General features: G+C 40.3%; 2 protein-coding genes and 2 non-coding genes across 12 annotated transcripts; 2 read left to right on the plus strand and 2 right to left on the minus strand.

The window, feature by feature from the left end:
* CEP19 (centrosomal protein 19) lies at nt 1-5,920 on the minus strand. Of its 9 annotated transcripts, none has more exons than XM_032298138.1 (4): nt 5,398-5,920; nt 5,121-5,210; nt 2,225-2,424; nt 1,057-1,627 (listed from the first exon to the last, which is right to left on the minus strand). In XM_032298138.1, the coding sequence occupies exons 3-4, from the start codon at nt 2,352-2,354 to the stop codon at nt 1,266-1,268; spliced, it is 492 nt and encodes a 163-aa protein (XP_032154029.1). In that variant the 5' UTR covers nt 2,355-2,424; nt 5,121-5,210; nt 5,398-5,920; the 3' UTR covers nt 1,057-1,265. The 9 variants fall into 9 exon arrangements, with proteins under 9 accessions (XP_032154031.1, XP_032154029.1, XP_032154028.1 ...); XM_032298137.1 differs by having other exon boundaries at nt 5,317-5,920; XM_032298139.1 differs by lacking the exon at nt 5,398-5,920 and adding an exon at nt 5,367-5,388.
* On the minus strand, nt 2,732-2,837 carry LOC116565065. Its single transcript, XR_004275233.1, has one exon. It is a non-coding gene; the product is annotated as a U6 spliceosomal RNA (small nuclear RNA).
* PIGX (phosphatidylinositol glycan anchor biosynthesis class X) lies at nt 5,915-25,297 on the plus strand (the record flags this gene model as incomplete). Its single annotated transcript, XM_032298581.1, has 6 exons — nt 5,915-6,113; nt 10,371-10,434; nt 18,742-18,883; nt 20,283-20,496; nt 20,995-21,095; nt 24,289-25,297. Coding segments are annotated over 6 exons (864 nt in total), but the record flags the coding sequence as incomplete, so codon positions are not given.
* LOC116565085 lies at nt 11,619-11,744 on the plus strand. The gene has a single exon (XR_004275245.1). It is a non-coding gene; the product is annotated as a U4atac minor spliceosomal RNA (small nuclear RNA).
* Nucleotides 25,298-25,341: the final 44 nt, after the last annotated feature.

Genomic DNA, 25,341 nt, shown 5'->3' on the forward strand with positions numbered 1-25,341 from the left:
ATTATTTTCACTATAATTTAATAAGCATCAGTTTCCTTGTAGAAAACATAGAATTTCTACCAATTAAACAATATTCTAATCAGAATAAATGTATCAAATTACAGATAATGTTGTTAAATGAAGATGCTCTCTTGCAGATCCAGTCACGAATAGGCCTAAACTGGCAGTGCCTATTGTTCATTTATTATGGGTGGATTTCCCATTTTACAAACAAACCTTTATTTATGGGAAGAGGTTCAGCATTTCACAATGTCTTTAGTATATATTTCCTGATGCCAGAGGGGCAGAATTCCCCTTTTGTCCATCAAGTGATATCTACTTGCAGCTGCAGGGCATTTTGCAGGGGTACTCTTTTCCAGAGTTAAATACATACAAAGACATAACACATACAAGATAATTCCCTGGTAACCGTATAGGGCCCCCAATCTTGTCAAACTATAATTTGCTTATTCCTCAAAAAAAAATTCTGCTTCTTATACCTTTACTACCTCTCCTTTCCTTCTTTTCAGTTGCTCTTATCTGGAATCCTACACAAGCGGCTACCTAAATACTACTATTTCAAGGGCCAGGCCAACTCCTATCTCTTTACTAAAGGACAAAGTCTTCTCTTACTGTTCTACTCTACAGTAATATAGGCTCTGAACTTCTTTAGCCTTTATCGTGCATTTGGCTCTAATCTTTTTGTTGTTTAATACTGCCAGTTAGCTTTTCACATTTTTTACATCTTCCAGTTAGACTGACTGTAAGCTTTTTTTTTTTTGAGATGGAATTTTGCTCTTGTTGCCCAGGCTAGAGTGCAATGGTGTGATCTTGGCTCACTGCAACCTCCGCCTCCAGGGTTCAAGTGATTCTCCTGCTTCAGTCTCTTCTGTAGGTGGGATTACAGGTGCCCACCACCATGCCAGGCTAATTTTTGTATCTTTAGTAGAGACAGGGTTTCACCACGCTGGCCAGGCTGGTCTCAAACTCCTGACCTCAGGTGATCTGCCTGCCTCAGCCTCCCAAAGTGCTGGGATTAAGGCGTGAGCCACTGTGCCCAGCATGATTGCAAGCTCCTTAAAGACAGATTCCTTTATTCTGTTTTTCCCATATTCCTCATGCACCTACATAGCAGATGCTTTAAATGTCTTGGTTTTGAAAAGTAACATGGTCAATCCCCTATAACCCAACATATAAATTTAGTATTCTTTAAAGCTTTTTCCAGAACCAATCTGGTATAAATATAGGTATTCTGCTAGCCTAATACATTTTTTGAGTGTTTGGTATCAGAACTCATCAGCTGACTCTGTGTCCCAGCCACAGGACTGCAGTTGTTCGTCCTGTGGGAATTCAACCTCAATGTCATAAACAAAATTTGGATCATCCTTCTTCTTCTGATTTTTTTCAAACAGTTCATCCATGATGCTCTTCCTTTTGGCAAGCTCCTTGTCATCTAGTTTGTTCAGATCCTCCTCAGGATCAATGGTTGTTTCCCGACGAATCTGTTCCATTGTTTCTGCCAAGCTCTGCCCCGACAAGTAACCTCGTAAAAAACTGAATAGCTTCTCTAGCTGCCTCAGGGATACTTGTTCCAGGTAACTCTTGTGTCGTGGATTATTCTTTAATTGTTCAGCAGCCCTGGTGCAATCTGGGAAAGAGAAGAAAACTATATACCACATACATACTGCATACATTATATACACCACAAACTACTGCAAGAGCCAAAATAGAACCAAAAACTCTGAACCCTGAAAGTGTTATCTCCATTATAGTCAAGCAGCTAAATGGTTTTATTGGAATGAATTTTGTAGAACTCTTCCTTTATATTGAGCTTTCAGTGTGGTGGGAGGAGGAGAGAGATATTTTTGACTTCTTTAACTTACAAATCACTTTGTAGAGGTATTAAACACTTTCAACTGGAGAATATGTCTGAGAAGAAAAGTGATATTATAGGTTTTAGATAGCAGTAGTGGTATTAATAAAATATTAAGACTACAAATAAAAAACATTTGGAAGGAGAGAAGGGAATTGATATTATTGAATAATGCTGTATCATTTAACCTAGCTAGTAATCCCAAAAGGATTATTAATTCTCAAACTGGGGGAAAAAAACCCCAATTCCCTTTTATAGATTAGGAAACTGAAGCTCATTGACAGTAAGTAATTAATCCAGTGTCACACATCCAGTCCCGAACCTGTATTTAGAGAATATTTAAGACAGAAGGCAAGATAAGACATGAGGTACCTGAAAACTTTGAAAAGTTTCGAACTGGCATAATTCGCTGGCGAATTTTCCCCTTGATTTCATTCTCATAGATTAAGATAATAGCTGGAGGCTGAAATCTAATCCCACATTTCTTGGCAGTGCACATCATTACCACATACACGTCAGGGTAAATCAGAGGAAATCTGATGACAATGTGTAAGTTGCATAATGACTTCCTGCTAAAGAGAAAAAACAACTAGGTATTCGATAAATGTCATTCATTTCCCTCACCCCTTTTCCCCAGAAGATCTGGTTCTAGTCCAGTTCTGACAACATGCTCAGCCTGTGAAGCTTAATATTTTTTTCTTTTCTTTTTTTTTGAGATGGAGTTTCACTCTGTCACCTAGGCTGGAGTGCAATGGTGCAATCTCAGCTTACCACAACCTCCACCTCCTGGGTTCAAGTGATTCTCCTGCCACAGCCTCCTGAGTAGCTGGGATTATGGGTGTGAGCCACCACGCCTGGACTTCTTTTTCTTTTTTCAATTAAAATATGGAATGCTTCCTGAATTTGTGTGCCATACTTGCGCAGAGGCCATGCTAATCCTCTCTGTATCATTCCAATTTTGGTATCTGTGGGCTGAAGCGAGCACAAAGCTCAGTTACTTTGAGAGCTGCCAGGAAAGTTCAGTTTGGCCCTGGGTTAGTTTCAATCTGTTGGACTCCTAAGACTCTGGTTCCCTCAAGAATATAGACTTGTTCGTATGTGAATCTGGGGATGCAATCCAGTTTGAATCTTTTAGTCAAAGATTGAATATGAATCCCTAAGTCAGCCCAATAGCTAAACTACAAGGTCTTTACTATTTATCAATTAATAAAGGATGTATCAAGCATGCTCTATATCAAGATACTATGAGTTTTTTTTTTTTTTTTTTTTTTTTTTTGAGACAGTTTCGCTCTTGTTACCCAGGCTGGAGTGCAATGGCTCGATCTCGGCTCACCGCAACCTCCACCCCCTGGGTTCAAGCAATTCTCCTGCCTCAGGCTCCCGAGTAGCTGGGACTACAGGCATGCGCCACCATGCCCAGCTAATTTTTGTATTTTTTTTTTTTTTTTAGTAGAGACGAGGTTTCACCATGTTGACCAGGATGGTCTCGATCTCTTGACCTCGTGATCCACCCACCTCAGCCTCCCAAAGTGCTGGGATTATAGGCGTGAGCCACCGCAGCCGGCCAAGCTTTTTAACCTTAATTGTTTTGTCCTGAGGGGTTCACCAGTCCAGAGCTGCCTCCTTTGTACTTTCCTAATTATTTTACTAGAGTTTTTCATTATTTCTTATTTAATCATCTATCTTCCCTTCTAGTCAATATGGTACATGAGGGTGGGGGGCATATTCATTTTTCACCACAATATCTCAGCATAATACCTGGAACATAGTAGGCATTCCACACATTGTTTAATGCTATGAATTAACATGATGGTCCCTGAACACTTTCGTAATGACTTACAGTCTAGAAGCCCGATCAAAAAGTAGACCTGATGCAGAATCAGCTTCTTCAGATACAAGTCAGTAACGTTTCCATGGCTTTTATTTTGGCTTGTCTCACTATATAATATTTTTCTAGCTACAAGAAATACAGCTATTTGTAGATTAATACTTACCTTTCTCTCTTCCTTTCCCCACCCTCAATGCCCAAATCCACTTAATCATAAGTACTGCTTTAGATGTGACTATGACATTCTCAGAAAGATTCATCAATGTCAAGAAACATTGAGGTAAAGTGGCATAGGGTGATGATATCTCCGTGAACTCAGTTCTGTTGGAGAATCACTATTAGGAACTTACTTTTTTTTTTTTTCCACTCAAAAACCTTATATATAAAGGAACATACTTTTTATAAAACACTTAGCAGTGATGGTACACATTCACTGTAGAATAATGGGGCAAAGGAGAGGGGAAACAGAAAATAATCACCCTTGATTGTGTCTTCTTTCTTTCTTCTTTTTTTTCGGGTGGGGGCAGGGTGAGACGGAGTCTTGCTCTGTAGCCAGGCTGAGTGCAATGGTGGGATCTCAATTCACTGCAACCTCTACCTCCCAGGTTCAAGCGATTCTCCTTGCCTCGGCCTCCAGAGTAGGTGAGACTACAAACACGTGAGTCACTGTGCTCGGTCACAAAAACCTATTTTAAAAAATTACTGTGCTCTACTTCTAATCTGATGCAATGATCTCACACCATTTTCTCCTTCTTTTCCTTTTCTTGTTATTAAAATGAATAATACTCCCAATACACCTAAAATTTGATGTTAGTAAACTAGAACCTACTGAGCACAATATAAACTCTACACACTGAAGCAAATGATTGCCCTCGTCAAAGATGTACGCAATTGGTATTCAAATAATGTAGCTTTACTAGACTCTTTTCTTTTTAAAATTTAACTTTAATTTTTGCTAAAATAATGTTTGTATTTGGAATATAAAATAATTCTATCAGGCTTATAAAAAAAACTACAGTTTGCCCTATCCTTTTCATAGGGAGCCAGACTGAATTTTAAAAGGCATATCTTCCAAAATTTCTCTCTCCATTTCTTAAAAAACATGCTTATACTACCATTTTCAGTGTTTTTGTTTTGAGACGGAGTGTTGCTCTGTCGCCCAGGTGGAGTGCGGTGGCGCGATCTCGGCTCACAGCAATCTCTGCCTCCCAGGTTCAAGCGATTCTCGTGCTTCAGCCTTCTAAGTAGCTGAGATTACAGATGCCTGCCAGCATGCCTGGCTAATTTTTATATTTTCAGTAGAGACGGGGTTTCGCCATGTTGTTCAGGCTGGTCTCGAACTCCTGACCTCTGGTGATCTGGCCAAAGTGCTGGGACCACAGGCGTGAGACACCTTGCCCTGTTATTTTCAGTTTTAGATCGTTATCTTTTGACTTACACTCTCTTTTCTCTTTGCAACACCCGTCCTAGAGCCCTCTGTTCCACTCCAAGCCACCTGGATGCTCTCTAGGCCTGCTTACAGATTCCACTCTGTTCAAGAAGGAGGACCGCACGTTTACCGGATTATTCTTCCTGAATATTCTTCTCCCCAGAGACCAGTAACTGCCCACAATTTTGTTAGGAAGCCCCACAGCACCTAAGGCGTACGGATGTCCCCAAAGGGTAGACGATTCTCTCCCTACTCACGTCTCCACTAGTGCAAGGCTGGCTTTCTTACCCTTAGAGAAATACAGAAATGACATCTTCTGCAGGCCAACGTCTAAACAGCCAGGAGTGGGTATTTTTCCACCCAACCGCAGTGCACGGAAAGCACCTAAGCCGACTTTGAGGGCGGGCGGAGCCTGGCGCTGCAGGAAGAGGCGACAGCCACAGCCCTACTGACGAGCCCGAGGGGTGAACTCCCCGACTGGAGGCCCGAATCAGGAAATACCGGGAAACGGAGGTGGGGGCCGGCCGGGGGCGCGGTCCACCGGCTCCCACCGCTGCGTGCGGGGATCCCCAGGTCCCGACAGGCGCTGGCGGAGCCGTTTCCACAGCAACAGGCCCGGCGCGCGTCCCCGCGCGTGCGCAGCTCCTGGCCCGCCCCGGGAGGGCGGAGAGGGGAACGGAGGGGCGGGAACGGACGCCTCACGCTGCGCGGGATCGTTTGGGGGCCGGGGCTGCAGGCAGTGAAGATGCGCGGGCGCTAGGCGCGCGCACCCAGCACTGGGTCCCGGCCGCGAAATCCGCGGTAGCGCGCTGTAGGAGCGGCGGGCGGTCAGTGCACGCCCCTTGCTGTGTCCACAGCTGGCTCCACGCGCCCCTCTCGGGCGTCCGGCGTCCTGGCGGCTTGGGTGGCGGCGGTTCGGGCAGTCGCCTGTCTGCTCCTCGGGGCGGCGACCTGGCTCACGCGCGGGCCCGCCGCGGCCTTCACTGCCGCAAGCTCTGACGCCGGTAAGGGGGGCCGGGCTGCGGAGTGCGGGCGGGGCTCGAGGGCCAGAGCGTGGTGAGCGGTCCCGGCTCCCCTGCCTCTTCGCGGGTTGCTGGGACGTGGGGACCCGGCACGGGACCTAGATCGATAGGGCGAGCCGGAGGAGGTCAAACAGCAGAGCCACGTGCCCTCCTCCGTCCCCCTGCCCTCCCGTGCGCTTTGCTCTGCGGCGGATCCCGGGCCTCCGGAGAGTCGGGCTCGGGCTCTGCGGCTCCCAGGCTGGACTGGCCGCCCTGTTGCTAAAGTACTGAGAAGGAAGGTCAGCCGTCAAGCGTCTTGGCATGCTCTTGGATTGCACGAAGCTTCTGATCACCAAGGGGCCCGCAAGGCCTTAGTGCTCTGTGAGGCACGAGAGTCCCCAAATTGAGTATAGGGACTCCGTGGCAAACTGCTAGTTGTTCGTGCAAGAGTAGTTGGCAAACTGCTTGTACTACTGCTGGACAAGTGCAGGAGTAATTACAATAAAGCAATAAGGTTTGACGGGGGAAGGAAAGCACAAACCTGGGAAGTTTCTCCATCTGTAAAATGAGGATGTTTCTGTCATCCTTCGTACCATTTAGATCCATTTATTATCTGTCAATCAGCGAAGCTCTGCTTTTGTGTGTTTACATATTGGGTTTCCAAGTTTATCTAAAGAAAGGATTATGAGGCCAAGAAGAGTTTTTAAACAGTTGGATTTGGTGATCTCTAGAGGCTTCCAACATTGGCATTTTATAATTAAAAAGGGGTCAAAATTAGCCGGGCATGATGGCGTGTGCTTACTCGGGAGGCTAAGGCTGGAGAATCGCTTGAACTCGGGAGGCAGAGGTTGCAATGAGCCTAGATCACGCCATTGCACTCCAGTCTGGGTGACAGAGTGAGACTCCGTCTCAAAAAAAAAAATTACAAAGGAGTCAATTTCCAAAGCCAGCTCACCACAACCAAAGTAATATTTAAGAGGAAAAATGTTGAAGGTAAATTCACGTCCAACAAATTCGTTTTCAAAATGGTACTTTTGCCTTTAAAGTCATAATAATAGTTTTGCTATACTGTTTGTAAATTAGCCTTTCTCCAATCCCAATGGTCAACTGCTGTCTAGTGTACATACCCATAGAATTTAAGCCTGTTAATCATTTTTCTTCTAATTTAATTTATAGGTAGATATTAGCCCTCATTTCCCACCCTACCCCCGTTAAAATTAAACACGATGAAGAAAAATCTGGATTTGTGCTGGGCACAGTGGCTCACACCTGTAATTCTTTTTTTTTTTTTTTTTTTTTTTTTCTGAGACAGAGTTTCGCTCTTGTTGCTCAGGCTGGAGTGCAATTCGTGATCTCTGCTCACTGCAACCTCCGCCTCCCAGGTTCAAGCAATTCTGCTTCAGCCTCTGGAATAGCTGGGATTATAGGCGCATGCCACCATGGCTGGTTAATTTTTTGTGTTTTTAGTAGAGACGGGGTTTCTCCAGGTTGGTTGGGCTGGTATCAAACTCCGGACTTCAGGTGATCCGCCTGCCTCAACTTCCCAAAGTGCCGGTGTTATAGGCACAAGCCACTGCGCCCAGTCGCATACCTGTAATTCTAACACTTCGGGAGGCTCTGGTGGGAGGATTGCTTGAGACCAAGAGTACGAGACCAGCCTGGAAAACAGCAAGACCCTGTCTCTACAGAAAAATTTAAAAGTAGCCATATGTGGTGGCATGGGCCTGTAGTCCTAGCTACTTGGGAGGCTGATGCAAGAGGATTGCTAAGTTGAAGGCTGCAGTGAGCTGCGATCATGCCACTGCACTCAGCTTGGGTGACAGAGTAAGGCTTTGTCTCTAAAAAAAAAAAAAACAAAAAAATTTGAAAAGAACAAAGAGGCCGGGCACCGTGGCTCGTGTCTGTAATCCCAGCACTTTGGGAGGCTGAGGCAGGCAGATCACAACGTCGAGAGAGCGAGACCATCTTGGCTGACATGGTGAAACTCTGTCTCTACTAAAAATACAAAAATTAGCTGTATGTGACACGCGCCTGTAGTTCCAGCTACTTGGGAGGCTGAGGCAGGAGAATCACTTGAACCTGGGAGGCAGAGGTTATAATGAGCTGAGATCGAGCCACTGCACTCCAGCCTGGTAAAAGAGGGAGAGTCTGTCTCAAAAAAAAAAAAAAGAACAAAGAAAAATCTGGATTAGTACAAGATACATACGCGGTGTGGGGATTTGTTTTTTTGGGAAAAGATCATATACTTCTCCAAAGCAAATACAATTTCTTTTTTGAGGGTTGGAGGTTTTCCAGTGAAACATAACGAGATAAATTCTAAAAGAGCTGTAACACTAAAATTTCTTTCAATTTTATTGTTGAGAGTGGAAGTATCTTAGGCTTTAAAAGTCAGGCAAACCTCGCTTCTAATGGGTCACGTAGTTAGTTGTATGACCCAGGGTCAGTTACTGATGCTTTGTAAGTACAAGTTTCCTCCTGCAAACAAATAGCAGTAATTTTGCTTGCTTTACTAGATTGTGAAAGTTAAAACACACATGAAAGCACCAAGTAGAGGATCTAGCATGCTAGATAATATTTAACAAGTGTTATTTTTTCCTATTCTTTTTCATCCCTTCAGATAGTTTCACCTTCACATCATTTTTCTTTTCTTTTCTTTTTCTTTCTTTCTTTCTTTTCTTTTTTTCTTTTTTTTTTTTTTTTTTTTAAGACAGTCTCACTCCATTGCCAGGGCTGGAGTGCGGTAGTGCGATCTCAGCCCACTGCAACCTACCCTTCCCAGGTTCAAGCAATTCTCCTGCCCCAGCCTCCTGAGTAGCTGGGATTACAAGCCACTCCTGGCTAATTTTTGTATTTTTAGTAGAGATGGGTTTCACCATGTTGGTCAGGCTGGTCTCGAACTCCTGACCTCGATATCCGCTGGCCTCAGCCTCCCAAAGTGCTGGGATTACAGGTGTGAGCCACTGTGCCCGGCCCCACATCATTTTTCTTAATGCATCTTTTCAGAAGCACATCCGATGGATTCAGCAATATTCAATGATAATAATAGGATTATGTAAATAATATATAGTTTTCTGTGTGTGAGGGGGTGTTTTGTTTGTTTGTTTTTGAAACAAGGTCTGGCTTTGTCACCCAGGCTGGAGTATAGTGGTGCAATATTGGCTCACTGCAGCCTCCCTCTGCCTCCTGGCCTAAGCCATCCTCTCACCTAGCCTCCTCAGTAGCTAATTTTTGTATTTTTCTTCATGGAGATGGAGTTTTGCTATGTTGTCCAGGCTTGTGTGTTTTTTTAATGTTCTTCCCACAGATTTACAGCTTTTGAAAGGGAACAAAGTTCCATAGCAAATGCCTGGCAGACTTGCTTGCCAGTAGTAACTGAATTTTTAGTTTTAAGATGCTTACATTGAGTAATAGTTTTGTTTTTTTTTTTTGTCTTTAGAGACAAGGTCTCTCTGTCTGTCACCCAGGCTTGAGTGCAGTGGTGCAACCATAGCTCACTGCAGCCTCCATCCCCGGGGTTCAAGCAATATTCCCACCTCAGGTGTGAGCTAGCACACCTGGCTCTGAGTAATAGCTTTAATGTCTGGATTCTCGGTGAAGTCAGTATGCTGAGATTTCCGTTTATTCTAAGTTTACAGTGGAACCCATTGAAACTTTAAGTGCCTCCAGCTTTGCTTTTCTTTTTTTTTCTTAAACCTTCCAATATCTCCACAAGGCATAAATGTATCATCTTCCTGGTTTTGTAGGCATGGATGTTAGAATATAGAAGTTGCCATTATGTGTCTGATACACAGTTTCCGTGAACTAGGATTAAAATGGAGATTTCCTGGCTGTTTAGCCATTCTGTTCCTTTTTGGCATCTTGGGATCACCTGAATAAAGCAATATTAATAACAAACACTTACATAGAATGCTTACTATGTGGTCAGTAGGGTCTGTTCCAAGTGCTTCTACATATATTAAATTCTCATGAGAGCTAATAGAGAGATAAACTATCTTGCCCAAAGTTGACACAGCTGTTAAGTTAAAGACTGGGATTTGAAATTAGGCACTCTAACTCCAGAGTCATTGTTCTTAACCACGGTGCTATACTGGAAGTAGATTTATATATATCTCAAATTGCTTAAATTTTGAAAGTTTTTGTTTTTAGGTTGGATAGATTTTCTAGGCAAGTAAAGCCTACTAAAATAACTGTTTTCTAATTATTTAAATATTCTTTTATTGAGTGCTTTTGTTTTTTAAAAAATATCTTTGGTTCTTATAGGCATAAGGGCCACGTGTTCTGAAATTACTTTGAGACAAGAAGTTTTGAAAGATGGTTTCCACAGGCAAGTTGCCCATTATTTCTATTCCTATTAAAATAATGTCTCATATAATTGTGTACAAAAAGTTGATAGTCGAAATATGTATAAACTGAAAAATCAGGCTGGGCGCAGTGGCTCACGCCTGTAATCCTAGCACTTTGGGAGGCCAAGGTGAGCAGATCACGAGGTCAGGAGTTCAAGACAAGCCTGGCCAATGTAGTGAAACCCCATCTCTACTAAACATGAAAAAATTATCTGGGCGTAGTGGTGTGTGCCTATCGTCCCCGCAACTTGGGGGACTGAGTTAGGAGAATCGCTTGAACCCTGGAGGTGGAGGTTGTGGTGAGCTGAGATCACGCCACTGCACGCCAGCGTGGGCAACAGAGCGAGACTTTGTCTCAAAAAAAAAAAAAAAAAAAAAAGAAAAGAAAAATCACTTGCTTTCTCAAAGTTATTCAGTGATGGCATATGTGGTTCACTCTTTGAAACAGTGATTAAAATAACTGAGTAGAGCGAAAAAGAAAACAAATATATATTTACCATGTACAATTGTCCCTTGGTATCTGAAGGGTTTGGTTCCTCCTGGACTTCCCCTGAGGACACCAAAATCCTCAGATGCTCAAGTCCTCTGTATCAAAGGGCATAGTATTAGTATAGAACCTACACACACCTTCTCGTATATAGTATATTTTCATATATACAACCAGTGCCTATATATAATATTCCACTCAATCTTTACAATGGCATAAGATAGATGATTTTTTCTTATTTTTCAGATGAAGGAGGTAGAGCTCAAAGAATATAATTTGGTAAAAATTAGAGTGATAGAGCTCTGACTCAAATTTAGTACCATTATATGAAAAAAAATTTTTTTTGAGATGGAGTCTTGCTCAGTCATGCCCAGGCTGGAGTGCAGTGGCACAATCTTGGCTCACTGCAACCTCCACCTTCCAGGTTCAAGTGATTCTCCTGCCTCAGTCTCCCAAGTAGCTGGGATTACAGGTGTACACCACCAAGCCCAGCTAATTATTGTATTTTTAGTAGAGATGGGGTTTCACCATGTTGGTCAGGCTGGTCTCGAACTCCTGACCTCAAATGATCCTCCACCTTGACCTCCCAAAGTGCTGGGATTACAGGCGTAAGCCACTGCACCCGGCCTAGACCACATTATTAAAAGGATGGTTTGTGAACACAGAAGAGGTGGTGTAACTGTGCTTTTCTTGGGGTTGTGCTGCAGTCCAGTGAGTACGTAGTGAGGGCAATACTGCCAATGCCTACACAACATGTATGCATCAACTGGAGCTTGGCTTTACCTTGGTGCAATTTTTGGTAAAATGAAAAACCTCTTTTTCATGAAAAATAAATAAATAAGAAGTGGTGATCTTTGAGAATTTGCATGAATGTATTACAAATATTTTCTTTACAGAGTTACTTGATAGGTAGATCAGGGAAATGCTATAATTATAGTATCTCTATATACAGATTTTCTGGAAGATTTTGACCGAGTTTTACATCTTAGATTTGTCAACAAGATGAAGAAATGTATATTGGAAGACAATAGAGGTGAATGACTTCATACAGATTCACAAATATATCCAACATCTTCTGATTAATGGATCGAATGTGATCTTAGAGGGAGGTTCTGAATGGTCTCTGTCTTTTTAAAATATGTATGCTTTTTCTGATTATAAAAGTATTACCTGTTCATAAATACGTGTATAGTATCCAGGAGAAAATAGATTATAGATATATTCTGCTTTTATAGAAAATATATCTATATAGCTAATGATGTGGGTCTTAGAGTAAAACTATGCTAATTTGAATCTTGGCTAGATAAGTTACTTAGCCTCTCAGTGCCTTGGTTATATAATTCCAAGGAATTATAATAGAATTATTTCATAGTTTAAAAAAATCAACTTCATTGAGTTTTGACACATGTATACACTCATGTAAACACAACCAGACCAGAATCAAAATATAGAACATTTCTATCCTAAAAAATACCTGTGTGCTGCTTCCAATGATTCTTCCTCGCATACCCACTCACAGCCAACCACTTGTCTGTTTTCTGTCACTGTATAGGTTTTCTAGACTTTTATATAAATGAAATCACACAGTATATGCTTTTTTATATCTGGCTTCTTTCACTCAGTGTTACATCAGTGAGATTCATACATGTTCTATATAGAAGTAGTTTGTTCTTTTTTGTTGCTAAGTGCTGAAATGTGTATCCATTCACATATCAATGGCATGGGAGCAGTTTCCAGTTTGGGGCTGTTATTTTAAAGCAGGCTGCCATGAACATTTGTGTACATGTCTTTGTGTGGGCAAGTTTCCATTTCTCTTGGGTAGATATTGATGAGTGGAATTTCTGAGTATATGGTACATATATGTTGAACCTTTTAAGAAACTGTCAAACTGTTTTCCAAAGTGGTTATACCATTTTACATTTCACCAGCAGTGTATGAGAATTCTCTTTCTCCCATTTCTTCAGCAACACTGGATATGATTAGTCTTTGACATTCTGGTGGCTGTGTAGTGGCATTTCATTGGAGTTTTAATTTGCATTTCCTTAATGACTAATAATGTTGAGCATCTTTCCACCATGCTTATTGTATATCTTCCTTTAGGAAGTGTTTGCTTAAATGAAAACACCCATTTTTAAGTTGGGTTGTTTATTATCTTATTAAGTTGTAAGAATTCTTCATATATGTATTTTTGGTATAAGTCCTTAGGCAGATGTATGCATTGAGAATATTTTCTCCCTGTTTATGGCTTGCCATTTCATTTTGCTTAGACAGGGTCCCACTCTTACCCAGGCTGGAATACAGTGGCACAATAATTGCTTACTGCAGGTGGAACTCCTGGGCTCAAGTGATCCTCCTGCCTCAGCCTCCTCAGTAGCTGGGACAACAGGTGTATAGTATCATGCCCAGCTACATTTTTTACATTTTTAAAGATTAAAAACCAAAAGTGGGCCAGGTATGGTGGTGCACATCTGTAATCCCAGCACTTTGGGAGGTTGAGGTGGGTGGGTTCCTTGAGCCCAGGAGTATGAGACCAGCCTGGGTGACATGGTGAAACCCCATTTCTACAAAAAAAAAAAAATCAGCCAGACATGGTGACATGCAGTTGTAGTCTTAGCTACTTGGAAGGCTGAAGTGAGCAGATCGCTTGAATCCAGGAGATTGAGGTTCCAGTGAGCCAAGACATGCCACTACATGACAGCTTGGGCAACAGAGTGAGACCCTTTCTTAAAAAAAGAAAACCAGGCCGGGCGCGGTGGCTCAAGCCTGTAATCCCAGCACTTTGGGAGGCCGAGGCGGGTGGATCACGAGGTCAAGAGATCGAGACCATCCTGGTCAACATGGTGAAACCCCGTCTCTACTAAAAATACAAAAAATGAGCTGGGCATGGTGGTGCGTGCCTGTAGTCCCAGCTACTCAGGAGGCTGAGGCAGGAGAATTGCTTGAGCCCAGGAGGCGGAGGTTGCGGTGAGCCGAGATCGCGCCATTGCACTCCAGCCTGGGTAACAAGAGCGAAACTCCGTCTCAAAAAAAAAAAAAAAAAAAAAAAAGAAAACCAAAGCAAAGAAAAATGCAACAGAGACTATATGTGGCTTGTAAAACCTAAATTATTTACTGTCAGGCTCTTTACAGAAAAAGTTTTCCAACTCCTGATCTATATATATGACCATCTTGATAACTATCTTGACCATCAGAAAGTATGAATCCACCAACTTTGTTTTTTTTTTTTTCCCAAAAAATTGTTCTGGTTGTTTTAGATCTTTTGCATTTCCATATCAATTTTTAAATCAGGTTAATGATTGCTTCAAAAAAGCTTTATGAAATTTTGATTGAGATTCTTGAAACACTAGATCAATTTGGAGATAATTTATGTGTTAACATTAATTAATGAATGTTTTAATCCATGAATATGGCATCTTCATTTATTTAGATTTTTTTTTCAGCTTATTTTAACCATGTATTAGGCTGGTGCAAAAGTAATTGCAGGTTTTTGCCATTAAAAGTAATTACTTGGCTGGGCACTGTGGCTCATGCCTGTAATCCCAGAACTTTGGGAGGCTGAGGCAGGCAGGTCACCTGAATGTCAGCAATTTGACATCAGCCTGGCCAACATGGTGAAACCCCATCTCTACTAAAAATACAAAAAATTAGCTGGGTGTGGTGGCAGGCACCTGTAATCCCAGCTACTTGGAAGACTGGGACAGGAGAATCCCATGAACCCAGGAGGCCGAGGTGTCAGTGAGCCAGGATTGCGCCACTGCACTCCAACCTGGGCAACAGAGAGTGACTCTGTCTCAAAAAAAAAAAAACAAAAAAGGTAAGGGTATAGGTATTTCACCATGAAGTATATTTGTGTTAGGTTTTTTGTAGATAGCTTTTATCAGTTGAGGATGTTCTCTTAATTTCTAGTTTCCTGAGAGGTTTTTTTCATGATTAGGTATTAATTTTGTCAGACACTTTTTCTTCCGTTTTGAGAGGATCATACAATTTTTATACTTTGTTCTGTTAATATGATGAAGTACACTGATGTTTCCAATAGTAAACCTACCCCTTGGTCATGCAGTATTATCTTCTTGAAATATGTCTGTATTTGTTTTGCTAATAACTTACTAAGTATTTTTACTTGTACAAGTTCATGAAGGCTATTGGCCCGTTAACTGTGTTGCGATGTCTTATCCTGGTTTCGCTGCCAATGGCATTGTTGGCCTTATAAAATAGGTTGGGAAATACATTCTTCTCTATTTTCTGCTTGTGTTGCATTGTTATTATTTCTTCCTTTAATATTTAATAGAATTTAACGATGACTATTTTGAAGCTTTGTTTTTGGGTGTGTATGCTACATTTAGGATTGTTCTTGATGTTCTTGGTATGTTCCTTGATGAATTGGCCCTTTTATCTTTATATAATGTCTTTCTTTATGACTGACCATATTCCTTGTCCTGGAATCTCCTTATTCTAATATTAATATAGCCATCCCATATTTATTATTAATATTTGCATATCTTTTCTATCCTTTTACTTTAAACTTTCTGTCTTCAGTGTGTTTCCTATAGATAGCGTATGATATCATATAGTTAAGGATGGCCTTTTTTTCTTTCCAAATCCCAAGAGCCTGTGAAAGGAGTTGCTCTTTTGTCCATCTGTCAGTCTCTGCATTCTAATTGGAGTCATTAGACCATTTATTTTTCATGTAAATATTAATATGGTTGGTTTGGTTTAAATCTTATCTTGCTACTTTTTTTCTATTTGTTTTTCTATTTGTTCCATCTAGTATTTTCCTTTTTTTTTTTTTTTTTTGCCTTATTTTGGATGTATTGAGTATTTTTTAAGCATTCTATTTTATCTCAATTTTTGGCTTATTAGCTGTACTTCTCTCTGTTTTTAATTTGTTGCTTTAGGGTTTACAATGTGCAATTGTTGCCTATCACAGTCTACCTTCAAATAATTTTATTCTGTCACAGATACTGTTCTATCAGAATGGTTTCATTTCCTTCTTTTCTCTATGCTATTGTAATTACATATTTTACTTAATTTTTCACTTGTGTTATGAACCCCACAATATATTGTTATTGGTTTTTCTTTAAGCAGTCACTTTTTACATTATTTATTTTAATTGTGATAAAATACCCATAACATAAAATTTACAATTTTAATTTTTTTTTTTTTTTTTTTTTTTTTTTTTTTTTTGAGATGAAGTCTCACTCTGTCGCCCAGGCTGGAATGTAGTGACTCCTTCTCAACTTACTGCAACCTCCACCTCTTGGGTTCAAGCAATTCTCCTCCCTCAGCCTCCTAAGTAGCTGGGATTATAGGCACGTACCACCACGCCGGGCTAATTTTTTGTGTTTTTAGCAGAGATGGGATTTCACCATGTTGGTCAGGCTGGTCTCAAACTCCTGACCTTGTGATCCACCCACCTCGGCCTCCCAAAGGTCTGAGATTACAGGCATGAGCCACTGCACCCAGCTAACTACAGTTTTAACTATTTTTAAGTGCACAATTCAGTGGCATCAAGTACATTCACATTATTGTGCTACCATCACCACTATTCATTTACAGAACTCTTCATTTTGTGAAACTCTTTGCCTATTAAGCAATAACTACTCATTCCCCCTTCTCCCAGCTCCTGGCAACCACCATTCTACTTTGTCTCTGTGAATTTGACTCCTCTAGGTACTGCATATAAATGGAATCATATAATATTTGTGACTAGCTTATTTCACTTAGCATAACATCCTCACAGTTCATACATGTTTTAGGGTATGTCAGAATTTCCCTTCTTTTTAAAGCTGAATAATATTCTGTTGTATGTTTATACCACATCTTGGTTATCCATTCATTGTTGGTGGGCATTTTGGTTGCTCCTGCCTTTTGGCAGTTGCAAATAATGCTGCTGTGAACAGGATTTACAATTGTCTCTTAAATGCCTGCTTTCATTTCTTCTGGGGATATACCCAGAAGTGGAATTGCTGGATCATATGCTAATTCTATTTTAATTTTTTGAAAAATTGTCATACAGTTTTCCATAGTGGCCATATCATTTTACAGTACCACCAACAATGCACAAGGGTTCCAATTTGTCTATCAGTCATATGTGAAAGCAATTAAAACAGAGAAAAGTATTTCATATTCTCCCACATATTTACCATTTCTGATCTCTTCTTTCTTTCAGATTTATGTTTCCATCTAGTATCATTTACTTTCTGTCATTTCTTGCAGTGGCAAATTCTCTTAGTTTGTATTTGTGTGAATTTTTATTTTGCCTTCATTTTTGAAGGGTTTTCCTCCTGTATATAAAATTCTAGATTGACAGCTTCTTTTCTTTTAGTACTTTAAATAGGTTGCACCATTATCTTCTAGCTTATTCTTATCTTTATTACTCTCTACATAATTTTTGATAGTTTTTAAGATTTTTTTTCCATTGACTGGATAATAATGTGCCTTGATGTGATTTTCTTTGTATTTATCATGCTTGGGGTTGGCTGAGCTGCTTGGATTTATAGATTTATAATTTTTATGAAATTCAGAAAGTGTTCAGCCATTATATCTTCTTTTTTTTTCTGTTACATTCTCTCTTCTTATTTAGGAACTCCAATTGTAGGTATACTAGACTACTTGATATTATTAAAGCCATGACGGCTGTTCCTTTTTTCTTCCTGGTCTTTTTTCCTCTCTGTGCTTCAGTAGATAGTTTCTGTTCCTCTGTCCCCAAGTCACTAATCTTTTCTTCTTCAACATGTAATGACTTTTAATTACATTTGGGTATGCTTTTATTTCAGAAATTGTATTCTCCATCTCTTAAAGTTGGATTAAGTTTTTAAAAAAATATCTTCTCTCTCTCTCTCTTTTTTTTTTCTTGAGATAGGATCTTGCCTCTGCCTCCCAAGCTGGAATATAGTGGCGCTTTCAGAGCTCACTGCAGCCTCAACCTCCCAGGCTGAAAAGATTCTCCTACCACACCCTCCCTTGTAGTTGGGACTGTAGGCATACATCACCACACCTGACTAATTGTTTTATTTTTTATAGAGACAGGAGTCTCCATGTTGCTTAGGCTGGTCTCAGACTCCTGGCTTCAAATGATAATCTTGCATCGGACTCCCAAAGTGCTGGGATTACAGGCATGAGCCACCATTCCCGGCCTTTTTTTTTTTTTTTTTTTTTTAAGACGGGGTTTTGCTCTGTCACTCAGGCTGTAAGTACAAAGGCATGATCCTGGCTTACCGCAACCCCCGCCTCCTGACTCAAGCAGCTCTCCTGCCTAAGCCTCCTGAGTAGCTGGACCACAGGCATGTGCTACCGTGCCCAGCTAATTTTTGTATTTTTGGTAGAGATGGCATATTGCCATGTTACCCAGGCTGGTCTCGAACTCCTGAGCTCAGGCAATCAGCCGCCTCGGCCTTCCAAAGTGCTAGGATTATAGACGTGAGCCACTGTGCCCACCCTCTGGCCTATTTTTTTCTAGGTAAATATCTAGTTGTTTCAGTACCATTTATTGAAAAGACTATCCTTTCCCCATTAAATAGCATTGGTACCTTTATTGAAAATTGTGTGAGTGTTATTGGATTCCATTCCTTTCCATTGGTCTTTGTCTATTTTTACAGTAATGCTATAGTGGCTTATGACATAAATTATGAAAGATCTAATGGATGATTCCGACATGTTATACATATTTCATTTGACCTTATAATCTACTTTTGGAAAATGAATTAGAAATACAGTGTTTTCACTAACAGGAACATAGTATTATGTTACCTCATTTAACAATTGAACGAAGAGATTTACTTTAAATGCACTTGTCTTACAGAGACCTTTTAATAAAAGTGAAGTTTGGAGAAGGCATTGCGGACTTACAGAGGTGCCGACTCTTAATTAAACAGTACATTCCTACAGGACTTTTTGTGGATCCATATGAGTTGGCTTCATTACGAGAGAGAAACATAACAGAGGTACAGTTATTAGGAGATTTTTTTGTGGAGAGAAGTTAATTTAGGCTGTATACCTGAAAAATGCCTTCACTGGGACAGTGGTTTAATTTGACTACTTCTAAGTTCTTGATTATATAATTCCTTGGCTTTTGCCAATGAGTTCTGTAACTGCTGTGATTTAACTGAAAAGGAACAACATGTAATGAATATGTAGCACTTGGTGTCACTGTCAAAGGAAAGTTAGGTTGCTTGATGTGATGGGAAGGAGTTAATGCTGTTTGTTTCTATGAGTTATACCAGGGTTTTGCATGGACAATCTGAAGAGAAGTTGTATGTGTGTACATCCATACATATGCACATAGGTTATGTATGTAATGCCTATATGTGTGTGTGTATATACACGTGTGTATACATGAATATGTATGTATATGTGGATATATATGCATAATAAATATACACATTGTAACTCAGGCCTAATTTCTGTCACATGGACATTTTCACCATTGATGTAGAATACTATACTTTTATTTAAAATAGTTTTTACCATATTATTTTAAAAAATCATTTACTGTTTTTTCCATTAACTTTTTATACCCTCTCTAGAAAGAGTGCTGACTTTGCTTTGACTTCCTGACTGCAGTGCTCTTACTCATTGCCATCTCACTTGCTTCTCTGAAGAACAGGAAATTATCAGAATGATACCAATCATTTTAACTCAATACAGGTTTAACCCTTTGTCATAGTTTTTGTAGTTACTGAATAACGCTATAGTAACAAAATTTCTCTGTTCTTAGGCACCTGTTTTGTCACCTAAACAAAGACTAATAAGAAAATATCACAGAAATAATGTTTTTAAATTTTTTTATATTTATTTTTTGAGATGGAGTCTTGCTCTGTCGCCAGGCTAGAGTGCAGTGTTGTGATCTTGGCTCACTGCAACCTCCATCTCCCAGGTTCAAGTGATTCTCCTGCCTCAGCCTCCCGAGTAGCTGGGATTACAGGCATGTGCCACCATGCCCAGCTAATTTTTGTGTTTTTAGTAGAGACGGGGTTTCACCATGTTTGCCAGGCTGGCCTAGAACTCCTGATCTTGTGATCTGCCCGCTTCAGCCTCCCAAAGTGCTGGGATTATAGGCATGAGCCACCGCAGCTAGCCAGAAATAATTTTTTGTTATGGGGAAATTTGGTACCCTAGAATATAATTTCCTCAGTTTACTTTTAGTAAGCAAACTTTTGTTAAACATAAACGATCTTGTGTTTTTCTCCTTAAAATTGAGGCTGGAAGGGGAATGAAATTGTTTATAAAGAAGGCAAATTTGACACTGCTGTTTATCTGTATAGCAGTCTTCTGGTTTTAACTTCTTAAAAAATCTTCCTCATTCATTTCTTCTTGATTAATATTTATTTTCTTTTTGAACAGGCAATGATGGTTTCGGAAAATTTTGATATAGAGGCCCCTAACTATTTGTCCAAGGAATCTGAAGTTCTCATTTATGCCAGACAAGATTCACAGTGCATTGATTGTTTTCAAGCCTTTTTGCCTGTGCACTACCGCTATCATCGGCCACATAGTAAAGATGGAGAAACCTTTACTGTGGTCAGTAACCCAGATTTGTTGATGTATTGTGACCAAGGTAAGGGTTGCAAGTGTTTTCTGAGGGTTGAAAAATAAGAATAAAGGCATGGTGGCAAGTTGCAGTCAAGGACAGGGATGGCAAAAGCATGTTTCTTTTTCTTTTAACTTTTTGATTGTAAAATAAAGCACACATAAAAATCTCAAAAAGAAAAAGAGTCACGTTCAACTTCTGCAATACTTTTGTAATTTTCTAATTTCTTAGGCATTCACATAAAAAGGATGCTAAAATAACAGTATGTGATAGATGGGTCCAAATCATATACATAATGTGTTAAAATATTTGACTACTTCTATCTGTTGAGGTTTAATACAAGCCTAGCTTTGAATCCAAATACAGGTTTTCTGACATCATTTTTTTTTTTTGAGACTGAATTTCGCTCTTGTTACCCAGGCTGGAGTGCAATATCTCAGCTTACCGCAACCTCTGCCTCCTGGGTTCAGGCAATTCTCCTGCCTCAGCCTCCTGTCTGACATCATTTTCTACCACTTCCCTCAGAGTTCCCGATTTTGAAATGCTGGGCCCACTCAGAAGTGGCAGCTCCTTGTGCTTTGGAGAATCAGGATATCTGCCATTGGAACAAGATGAAGTATAAATCAGTAAGCTCATATTTTATGTTGCTTTTTAGATTATGCTGCCTCATTTAGACATCTTTCTATAATATTTCTGCCACATTTAAGGGATTAACATTTTCTTTTTTTTTTTTTGAGCCTGTGTCTTGCTCTTGTTGCCCAAGCTGGAGTGCAATGGCATAATCTCGGCTCACTGCAACCTCCACCTACCAAGCTCAAGTGATTCTCCTGCCTCAGCCTCCCAAGTAGCTGGGATTACAGGCACCCACCACTACACCTGGCTAATTTTTGTATTTTTGGTAGAGAGAGCGTTTCACCCTGTTGGCCAGGCTGGTCTCGAACTCCTGACCTCAGGTGATCCACCCACCTCAGCCTCCCAAAGTGCTGGGATTACAGGAGTGAGCCACCACACCTGGCTGGCATTAGCATTTTCTAACATAAAAAGTTGTTTGTTCTTACAGCAAAGGGTTACTACAAAGCACTGCTATTTTTTTGTTAGGCAACTTTCTTTGAACAGATAGTTGGGAAGATGGTTGACCATGTAATCTTATGCAATGTAGAATTGTTTTTGAGTAGGTTGCCATTTGCCATATGGTAACTGAAAATTTTTCTCAAACTCTAAAATACATCTGGAGACCTGCATGTGATTGTTTATGTCAATGAAGAGTATACTTAGTATTTATGATTTATTGATTTAGCAAATTCTTGGTGTGCATTGCTACAAGATAAGTAGAGACCGTATTAAAACATTTTGAATTCCGTTGTTTGTTTGTTTGTTTATTTATTTATTTATTTGAGACAGAGTCTTACTCTGTCTCCCAGGCTGGAATGCAGTAGCACGATCTCAGCTCACTGCAACCTCTGCCTCCCGGGTTCAAGCAATTCTCCTATCTCAGCCTCCTGAGAAGCTGGGACTACAGGCACCTGCCACCACGCTCAGCTAAGTTTTGTATTTTTAGTAGAAACAGGATTTCACCTTGTTGGTTAGCTGGTCTCAAACTCTGGACCTCAGGTGGTCTACCTGCCTCAGCCTCCCACAGTGCTGGGATTACAGACATGAGCCACCACACCTGGCCTCAGTTGTCTTTAAAACTCTGTAACTTGCCATAAAATATCATAGTTTAACACTTTAAATATAGTTTGTTTGTTTATTTATTTTGATACAGAGCCTTGCTCTGTTGTCCAGGCTGGAGTGCAGTGGTGCAGTCTTGGCTTACCACCACAACCTCTGCCTCCCGGGTTCAAGCCTCAGCCTCTCAAGTAGCTGGGACCTCAGGCATGGCTGATTTTTGTATTTTTAATAGAGATGGGGTTTCACTATGTTGGCCAGGCTGGTCTCGAACTCCTGATCTCGTGATCCGCCCACCTCAGCCTCCCGAAGTGCTGGGATTACAGGCGTGTCCCTCCACACCCGGCCAACTTTACATATATTTCATGTTTATATATACCAGAAAAATAGATGACCATTACTAAGGTGATATTCCATCCCAAGGCTTGTTGAAGGTGGCATTTTTTGAATGATGGTTTTCAGATAGCACTTTGTTACTGATTGGGTTAACTTTTATTTTTTAGGTTGTGAAATCATAATTCAGGTATTTACAGAAAGAAAACAAAAAGTATTGCCAAGTTACCTACATTTTAATGTTTTTTAAAACTTATTTTTAAGGTATAAACTTTCCCAGTATTTTTAATTGAACCCCTTTATCTTTAAAACAAAATAGAAAATAGAAACTGAGTTGAATATAGGAGCTTTTGCATTGCTGGTCATGGGAAAGATCACATTCAGTTGTACAATATGTGAATAACAAGGTTTTAAAAGCTATCTGGGGAGGGATAGGCAAACAGGAATGAAAGGATAATTTAGTTTTTTTTTGTTTTAATGTTTTTCCTCTAAGTATTCAATTTAGAGAGAATCCTGTGTTCTAGTGTTCTAATTTGAAGCATGATAAGAGGAAGTAAATGTTTATATTGATTCCAGAGGTGACACTGGGATATAGCTTCTCTTTTTCTTTCTTTCTTTCTTTTTTTTTTTTTTTGAGACAGTGTCTCACTCTGTCACCCAGGCTGGCGCACAGTGGTACAATCTCAGTTCACTGCAACCTCCTCCTTCTGGGTTCAAGCAATTCTCCTGCCTCAACTTTCTGAGTAGCTGGGATTACAGGCTCACACTACCACATCCAGCTAATTTTTGTATTTTTAATAGAGATGGGGTTTCACTATGTTGGCCAGGCTGGTCTCGAACTCCTGATCTCGTGATCCACCTGCCTCGGTCTCCCAAAGTGCTGGAATTACAGGCATCAGCCACCATGCATGGCAAATATAGCTTTTCTTAAAAGAATATACTTTATGTAAAAAGCAGAAAAATCAGAACTAATGAGATTTAACAAATTATTGTGGGAATTGAGTCTGATTCTGTAACATTAAATGAAATGTTAGATTCCAAAGTCATCAAACCAATAATATTACATGTAGTGTAGCACTGGCTGAAAGATATTTAAAAGAAAAAAGAAAGAAAAAGATCCAATTAAAAATCAAAGAAGCCGGGCGCGGTGGCTCACGCCTGTAATCCCAGCACTTTGGGAGGCCGAGGCGGGTGGATCACGAGGTCAAGAGATCGAGACCATCCTGGTCAACATGGTGAAACCCCGTCTCTACTAAAAACACAAAAAATTAGCTGGGCATGGTGGCGCGTGCCTGTAATCCCAGCTACGCAGGAGGCTGAGGCAGGAGAATTGCCTGAACCCAGGAGGCGGAGGTTGTGGTGAGCCAAGATATTGCACTCCAGCCTGGGTAACAAGAGCGAAACTCCATCTCAAAAAAAAAAAAAAAAAATCAAAGAAATATTGGTCTCACCTTATGACTTGCATTTTATTGATTGATTGATTGATTGAGACAGAGTCTTGCTCTGTCACCCAGGTTGGAGTGCAGTAGCACAATCTCAGCTCACTGCAAACCTCCACCTCCCAGGTTCAAGTGATTCTTCTGCCTCAGCCTCCCAAGTAGCTGGCATTACAGGCACCTGCCATCACACCTGGCCAAGTTCTGTATTTTTAGTAGAGACAGGGTTTCACATGGTTGGCCAGGCTGGTTTCAAACTCCTGACCTCAAGTGATCTGTCTGCCTTGGCCTCCCAAAGTGCTGGGATTACAGGCGTGAGCCACCATGCCTGGCCCATGACATGCATTTTAAATATCTATTTTTTTTCTCTCTCTCTCCATAGGTATATAAGAATGTGACTCTGCAGGTTCCAGTGGGACTGACTATACATACCACTTTAGTATGTTCTGTGACTCTGCTCATTACAATCCTGTGCTCCACTTTGATCCTTGTAACAGTTTTCAAATATGGCCATTTTTCCCTATAAGTTTTATGTAGTTAAATCCTTCCTAGAAACCTAAATAAGATCTATTAAATTCTGATAAGAGGTGTTCTTCTAGAATTGAGCTAATAACTTTTATCATTTGTCTTCATTTGTGGCCAAAATTATGTTTACTAGAGGAAATCTGGGATCATTCTCAGCTAATTCCAAAATTTAGTGCTCTATTGCATAGATCCTTGGTAATCCTCAAGCATCAAATGCCGTTAAGAGGAAACTTAATTCTGCTAAATTGATGTTTATTTTGTGAGAAGTGACTTTATCTTCATTTGGGATAGAAAAATTATTTCTTTATGTAGTAGAGACAAATTATTCTCATTTTGTGAATACTTTCCATGTAAGCTACAAATTGTGAAAACCATACAAATAAGAATAAAATAGGCCAGGCACAGTGGCTCACACCTTTAATCCCAGCACTTTGGGAGGCCGAGGTGGGTGGATCACCTGAGGACTAGAGTTCTAGATCAGCTTGGTGAAACCCCATCTCTACTAAAAACACAAAAATTAGCTGGGCGTGGTGGCGGGTATCTTTAGTCCTAGCTAATTGGGAGGGAGATGTGGGAGAATCGCTTGCATCTGGGAGGCAGAGGTTCCAGAGAGCCAAGATTGCACTACCATACTCCAGAGTGAGACCCTATGTCCAAAGGAAAAAGAAAAGAATAAAATCACTTGGAATGAAAATCATGTTTATTTAAATATTAATGCCATGAGAATATTAAAGACATTTGCCAGAGTTTCAACAAAAATCATTAAAGTAGGACAGCTAAGAAATTATTAATGCTAATATCAAAATTATTGATAATCCCAATCTTAAATTGTTGATTATTCCTTAATGCACTCCATTCTCCTTTTACATTTTATAATGTTTATTTTAAATGTATGAATTGGCAAACGGCT

This window comes from Sapajus apella, unplaced genomic scaffold (genome assembly GCF_009761245.1).
Source record: "Sapajus apella isolate SASKATOON/1434 unplaced genomic scaffold, GSC_monkey_1.0 scaffold38, whole genome shotgun sequence".
NCBI classification, from domain to species: domain Eukaryota; kingdom Metazoa; phylum Chordata; class Mammalia; order Primates; family Cebidae; genus Sapajus; species Sapajus apella.